At 35.5% G+C, this 7805-nt stretch overlaps 1 protein-coding gene across 1 annotated transcript in view; it reads left to right on the forward strand.

Annotated features, from left to right (window-relative positions):
• Window positions 1–6313, forward strand: part of LOC149773617 (uncharacterized) — a 33550-nt gene extending 27237 nt beyond the window's left edge. The window contains exons 7-8 of the mRNA XM_089946288.1: window positions 774–895; window positions 4868–6313. Of these exons, the coding sequence (XP_089802414.1) occupies window positions 774–895; window positions 4868–5382 (637 nt within the window). The 3' untranslated portion in view covers window positions 5383–6313. The remainder of the gene's footprint in view (window positions 1–773; window positions 896–4867) is intronic.
• The last annotated feature ends 1492 nt before the right edge of the window (window positions 6314–7805 follow it).

The following is a 7805-nucleotide window of genomic DNA, read 5'->3' on the forward strand; positions in this document are numbered from 1 at the left end:
GATTTCTCTTGATAAGTAAGGGAACCAGTCTAATCACTAATTTCAAGAAATTGGATAAGAACACACAATGAATACATAGTGCCATAATCTTTAATACTTTTATTGGAGAAAGATAAAGCTTTTCAGTTTCCTTACTTTTCGCAGCTTTAATTATCTCCATTTTGTTACATCACCTTCTACGACAACTACACAGATATGATGTCACACTCAAGATGCAATATGTATTGCGATATTCTGGCAATAGCTATTGATGCAGTGTATTGTTGCAGAAAATTAAGATATACTGATGAATTTTTTCACCTGTACTTCCCTAGTAACAGTCTGGCTTCTGTAGCAACCAAGTGGAAAATCTTCAACTGACACTGAAATTCCATCAAGTGCAACTAATGTTATTAATATCCTTATTAAAAACTCATAAAAGCCTTTATAAAACTGTTGGAAGGTATCAGACCAAATTGGTAAGCAGAGTCTGCATAACACCTTTCACATTCATATAAAATATATAAGTGTGACAGCTAGTTCAACAGAAATTACATAATGCAGAAAGACAATTAAACAATGTGTCAAATACTTCCCATTTCACTCAAATAGCTGAAAAATTATCCTTACTTGAGTGTCTTTAAACTCACCTCGCCTGCTTTATTACAACTACATTTTTAGACCAATATGTGGCAGGTAAGCAATATCATACCTTATTGGACCTCTTGTTTTTGTTGTCTAAAAACACCTGTTAATTTACTTAATATAGGTCTTATTTTGTATGTCTTTTTCAGGAAGTTATCTCCGCTGTTTGTGACTTTCCTTTCTATCCCAGTGCAAAGGACCCTCAACTGGCAAAACCTTCACAGTATGCTAGTCTCAGCTCCAAAACAGTATTCTCACCTGGTGGATGCAGGTAGTTACCTCTCTTTGCAAAATGTTCTTGACACAATAGGAATCAATTAACTTGGATCTCATTCACAAGTACCATTTTACATATGTGTGCAAATTTAAATTTACAGTATTACTGGTGTACCACTAAAGCAAATGTGCACAGGTGTAAATTTGCAGTGTGCAGATTTCTTGTGAATGCATTATAGAATTATATGTACATTTGTATTTTTGTGTCATATTTTCAAAGAGGAATGTGAGTCTAATTGGTCATAATGTCATCTGGCTTCAGTGACATTGAATCAGTGTTAAAGTTTCAGTGCAAGGCCATAACCAGGTAAATGTGAGGCACCCTGTTTTGCAGAAGCTTTGTTTAATTATTCGCTTTACAAAATTATCCTTAAAAGTTTATTTGTGTCAGTTCTGTTACTTCTTTATGGCATTACTGTTATTATGTAGCCACTCTTTGATTGTGGCAACATTATGTGTATGAAAGCATGCATTGTTATGTCTGTATATCCCATGACTAGTTGTTGTAAGGTATGTGTGATATGGTATAGATAGATGGTGAGAGAGTGTGTATGCATGCATGCATGTATATCCATATGTGTGTATTTCTTCTTTAAATACATTACCTATTCATAATACCTTAGGAGAACTACTACTACCTCACAAATCTAGCCCTCCCAGATATTACTTTTAGATAAAGGGAGCTAAAAGTCGTCTGCTGAAGTATGTGGCGGTTAGGCAGAGTGATCTCTCTTTGGTTATAAGAATTGGTGTCAGTTACTGCTTATGCTTATGCCAAGATTCACGCTTTTGTCTAGAGAGGCTTCACAAAAGCCAGAATCTACATGGAGGATGTGCCATTACAAGTTGGAGGAGTATTTTCACTTCTAAGAAAAGTATACTCCATCTGTATTTCCAACTTTTTCTCTTACTATCCCAACAAAGTTCTGCTTTTACAATTTGCTAGCAATTTTTGTCTTCACACATTTAGGTACTTTGCACAAGGAGCCTAAGTGACTTAACATTCAGTTTGAGCCATAATTAATTTGTATGTGCAAGTCTCTAACACTTATAAAAACTCCTAATATATGTGTAATTCCATAACAAACGGGTACTTATCGGTGAGTTTCTATTCCCAGGCATATCATCCCTGCACCAACTTAAACGATTTTACTTGTACTGGTGGTCTGTGCATGACATGATAACCCTTGTTACAATGCTTACCAGCCTGGGCTTCTCGTCAACAAGGAAAAATCCAACCTAGTACCATTTCAAGAATTTGTTTACCTAGATATGAAGTTCAATACACAGGCATCATTGTTCATCTCCCTCAGGATTGAAAATCTGAAACATTTTGGCTCCTTTTCTTTCAAGGAAAATTCTATCTGCACAGGAGTTCCTTCACCTACTAGGCTTGCTCAGTGCAGCAGTGGACTTCGTTGTCCTAGGTCACCTTTCTATGTGCCCATTGCAAAAGATTCTTCTGTCCCAATGTAGGCCAAAAGTTTACCTAATGGACCAACCTCTCCCCATCTGCACACAGTTGAGGCACCATCTACAGAATTGGGGCATCCAACTTGGCTCATGGCTGTTATAACTATGTAAGTACAACTGCCCAAGATTACAGTCTGCACCAAGGCAAGTATGGAGGGCTGGGGAGCCACCTATTACCATCTTTTTGGAAATCAGTGGTGCATGGTCTCCCCAGGAACACCATCTGCATATCAGTCTTCTGGAGATGAAGGCCATTGTGAAAGCCTTTCGTTGGTTGGAGGAATATTTTTAAGAAAAAGAGTTCTTATTCTGTCCGACAACTATACAGTAGTGATGTATCTCAAATGACAAGGAGGAACCCAAGTCCCCATAACTTTGTGTGATGGTGTGGGACTATCTAAGGTGGTATTGTCAACAACATACATGTTTGCCATATCCTCGGACACCTAAATACATTGGCCAGTTCTTTGTCTCAGAAAAAATCAACTACTACAGATGGAATGGTCTCTCATCCCTCGGTTTTTACTCAGATATGTACATGATGGGACCAAACATTGGTGGACCTGTTTACAACAAGTTGGAATGCCAAACTGCCAACCATTTTTTCTCCAGTCCCAGATCCAAATGTTTGGGCTGTCAGTGCTCTATCGCTAGATTTTAATGACCTGGACACATATGCCTGTCCTCTAACACATCATATTCCAAAGTGATACAGAAAGCAAGAGAATCAGCCTGTCACCCCTCATCCTCATTGCGCCACTTGGATGAGAGAAGTCATGGATCATTGACCTCATCAATCTTTCATCAGAAACTCATCTGAAAATCTGGATTTTCCCCTCATCTACTCAAACAACCATGATGGCAGTTGTTTCATCCCTGCCCAGAGCTACTGAACCTGCATGTTTAGAATCTATCAAACAGGCCCTCAGACTTAAACAATTCTCGCAACCAGTCATGGAGAGAATCACTCAGGCACAAAGGCCATCCACTCTGAAAGTAGATGAAGGCAAATGGCACATTTTCCCTCAGTGCACAAATGAACATATCCTGCCTCCTCATGCTTTCTTCCACGGGTAACCAGACTTTCACCGTGAAACCTCTGTCTCATCTGGACCCATCAGCTGAAGGCCACCAACAAGATACAGCTCAGTCTTTGAAGTGGTACCTTAATGAAACAGAACCATTGCATCAAGGGAAATCATACCTCTTTCTATCTCTCAAGACCAAACAGGAGAATATATCAAAACAGAATCTGCCTATTTCTACCTCTCAAGACCGGACAGGAGGATATATCAACACAGACTATGCCTCTTTCTACCTCTCAAGACCAGACAGGAGGATATATCAACACAGACTATCTCATCCTGGATTAAGTGGGCTATTCGCTCAGCATATAGAGAAATAACCCCAGCTCACATGAATTTCTTATGCATTTTGGCTTTTGAGTTTAGAGCAGTTGCCACCAGCCTAGCATTTGTCCAGAACTGTTTGCTAACTGACATCATTCATGCTGTGGGATGGAGATCAGAGTCCAGTAGTAGGATCTGGGAGGGCTGGATTTGTAAGGTAGTAGTAGTTCTCTTAAGATATTATGATCGGGTAAGTATTCTCAGAGAAACATATTTTACTAGGAAAAATTTGCGTTCACATTATTCGTAGCTAAAAAGAAAATGGTGGCCACTCATTTTCCCAGATGGTTACTAAACTAAAGAAATAATTTAGCTGAGCTTCACTGGGTTTCTTGTTTGTCTATTGTAACAAATGGAAATATGTTGTTATTACCATCAAATCATACTCTTGGTGTAATTTTGGTTCATACTAAAGTGCTTTACATAATAAAATATTTATTTCTCAGTCACTATTCATTATCCATCTATCCAACAAATAATTGATATGTCTGTTTATATATGCAACAGTTTATATTTGCAAGTAATTTTTTTGGGTACTTATCATACCTTATCATATATGATCCTATGCCCATCATTCCTGTATCTTTTCATCCCATCCCATATTTTATCTCCACAAAAGAATGTTTGAAAAACTTAATGGATTTCAGTCAGATTTGGTATTGTCTTTCAAAAACAAACATTTAGAAAATTAGGTTGTTTCATTTTAATTGCTTTCTGGCAGTTTTATGGTGGTACAGATTTTTCTCTTTTTTTTGTCAAACCATTAATCTGGTTTTAACTTTAGAGTTAAATTGGACTTGTATGTTGTGAAACTGGTGTAGACATTCAAGCTGTAAGTCTCAGATTTCTGGGAGAAATTGCTTTTTCAGTGATTACCCATATGTTGATTTTTATTATGGTTTTTATTATGATAAATTTCCATGTTGTTCGTTTTGACTGGATAACAAAAGTGGCTTTTGAGGAGAGGTAGAAATGTAGTTGAAATGAAGAACATGGAAAATCAATCTTTGGCTGAAAATAAGAGGTTGTTGCTTAAGTGAAGTAACCATTATGGAAGGTTCATTGTATTATTGTCCTTATTTCAGGCTTCTTTTCAAGAAAGGAGATTGCAGAAGAACTAATGGAGTACATTGACACAGACTTTCCAGAGTTCTCACATTTACGGACTATCAGTAGCCAGCTAATTCACATGATGTTTGGTCAGACATCATCCCTATGCCAAATTACAGCTAGGACTTTGTTTAATCATTGTTTTATTAAGCAAAGAAAATGCATTCAGAAATTGCTTCCTATCGAAGCATTACAGGAGAAGTTGAATAATGATGAGTATAAACTACAAGATAGCTACGAGGAATACATCAACCTCATTCTGAATAAGACCGTGCTCCAAGCATTGATCTCACAATTATCACTACCTCAAGACTCACTTCTTAATTTTGAGGTGGAACTCCTCCTACATCGAATGGCCAATTTATTTTCCAAATTCAAAGTTATGCCCCCAGAGAACATGTTTAGTGGAGAAGACTACAGCATAGATTCCGATGAAAGTGATTCAGCAATCAGTCCAGAAGAAGGTGACTCGGATCTTGAATATTGGTAACCAGTAGCAACCAAAAGAGAGTGATTGTGATCTTGAGTATTGTAACCAATGGCAACCTACATGGTTTGCTGCCCAAATCAATGACTTTTTTCTGTACTTTTTGTTTTGTACTAAGTACAGAAGAAAATGTCTTTTTACATCAAATACGGTAAATAATAGCTACTTCTATATACAACTCTGAATGCGCCTTTTTACTACAGATAGCCAGGTGAGTTTATTAAAACTAATAGAGCAATGGTCCCTCTCAGTAATGAACAGTCATATAATTTATGATCGAATACTAGATATTCAATATACCAAGAAGTCCATTATTACAAGATATTGTGTGAATAATCATATGACTCCTAGAATGTGTATTGATTACATCCTGAAATATGTAATGACTCTGTTTTATGTAAGGAATACTGTACTGATTTATGGAATTGAATTATCCGATGACTTCTGATATTATAAGCTACATGTTTCTTGAATGAGGTGAAATGGAAGCAGTATGGGTTCAGGTAAATCAGTGATGGATTAACTATATATGTATATATATGTGGACTTTAACTGAGCTGTTATAAACACGCAGATACATAAAATTTGTTTGAAATAGAAACTTTTGCCATTACCCATTTAGTAGATAAACCAACTTGAGAAACTAATCACTCTAAACTAGAATAGATCACATTTATATGAATATGCAAGACATTGTCTCAGGCATACTCATTCTTCATTCCTCTGGTAAAGTTTGTGTGATTACTTTCCTGTTTTTCTTAGAACAAAATCTGGCTTGAAAGCTGAGAAATCAAATTTTCACACAATCATAAATATTGATCATTTCAGCATCTTGAGGATATAAAACTCCAGAAGGATCTAGTTGACTTTTTTGTTGCTACAAATTTTTTCATAATTTCTGCAGAATCTTTTATAAAGATAGTCTTCTTTTCAATGTGTCGATTTTACAGGCAAAGTATTAATTTTTTTAATGGTTTATTTAAGACTAGCTGTCAGTGTTACAAGCTACAGAGAGATGGCTAAGAGTTATGGTTTGGACTTTGAGAAAGCTACTGATAGACATCTGTCATACAGGTCTTATCTATGTAATCTTCTTTTCTTCTTTGGAATGATAAACAGATGTTTCATGATTGCTTCTGATACAATGACTTATCTTTTCAAGCATGTCATAGATATACATGGTGTACTAAAAGCACAAAGTTAAAGAGTACATCCAACATGACTTGATAACTGCAGATCTTCTTAATTCTAAGAATAAATGGGAATACTTTAAATCTAAATCTCAAGTTTCCCATCGAAAGCAAGGAATACTTTAAATCTAAATCTAAATCTCAAGTTTGCCATAGAAAGCAAATTTGAATTCCATTTAAGTTTTAAAATCATTTTAAGATATTGATACATACAAATCAGCAGGTCTGAATTGGAATGTTCTGCTACTGCATTACTATCTGACTGCGTATATAATTTATCATATCCTCTTCAGTTTTTCCACAAACATGGAGAATAGCAAAAAATGTTCATTCATAAATCAAAAATGGCAAGAAGGAGGTAAATAACTACTGATCTAAATCAGTCTTACTTTGCAAAAAAATTTGAAGTAATGTTCAATATAATTTGTTGATGTACTTACCAAACCACAACACACTTTACCGAAAGCAACCTATGTGTCACTGATTTTGTCTCCATGATAGACTTACAGATTACAGCCCGTAAACAAGGGAAATTAGTGTCTTTGACATTAGAAAGGTTTTTAATCACAATATTCTTATTAGTACAGTAATGTACCTCGGGGGAAAAAATTGTCACACCCTTTTCTTTATATATTTTATGAGAGAAGTCCATGATCATCAATCTGTGCACATTTGATAAGTTTTTAAATACTTATTCAGCTGTGATATGGACAGTTAGTAACAGTGCACTTTTTTACTATTCTTGTGTGTAATGACTCATACTTGTGGATAGATATTGAGCTAATAGGAGCACAAGAAAATACAAACCAGTTTGTTAATTTCTTAAACCAGTCTGTTAATTTCTTAAACCAGTCTGTTAATTTCTTAGTGATTTTGGATTGTTTGGACCATTAGTTATGTAATAATTTTCAAGTTTTCATCCTTAAACTAAAGAGATATCAGAAAATTAAAAATTTACATATAATAAAATTATTTATATGTCTGTGCTTTTCATGTTTTGCAGTTGGGCATTCCTTATTGTTAAACACAATAAACAGCATATGCCAGTCTTTGAGAAACAAGTGCAGCTATATATCTTGATCATATTACATTAACATTGTAAAATATTTACAGGGTCTTTCAACATTATTATATTGTATTATTTTGCCAAGTTTATCTTTTTCATATACCGAGTGCTTTCATGCTTTGACTGATTTCATGCCGTAACATCTGAATTCCAACAGAGATCAAATTTCA

The sequence above is a fragment of the Sinohyriopsis cumingii genome, unplaced genomic scaffold, assembly GCF_028554795.1.
Source record: "Sinohyriopsis cumingii isolate HCF-2022 unplaced genomic scaffold, ASM2855479v2 utg000624l, whole genome shotgun sequence".
Classification (NCBI taxonomy): Eukaryota; Metazoa; Mollusca; class Bivalvia; order Unionida; family Unionidae; genus Sinohyriopsis; species Sinohyriopsis cumingii.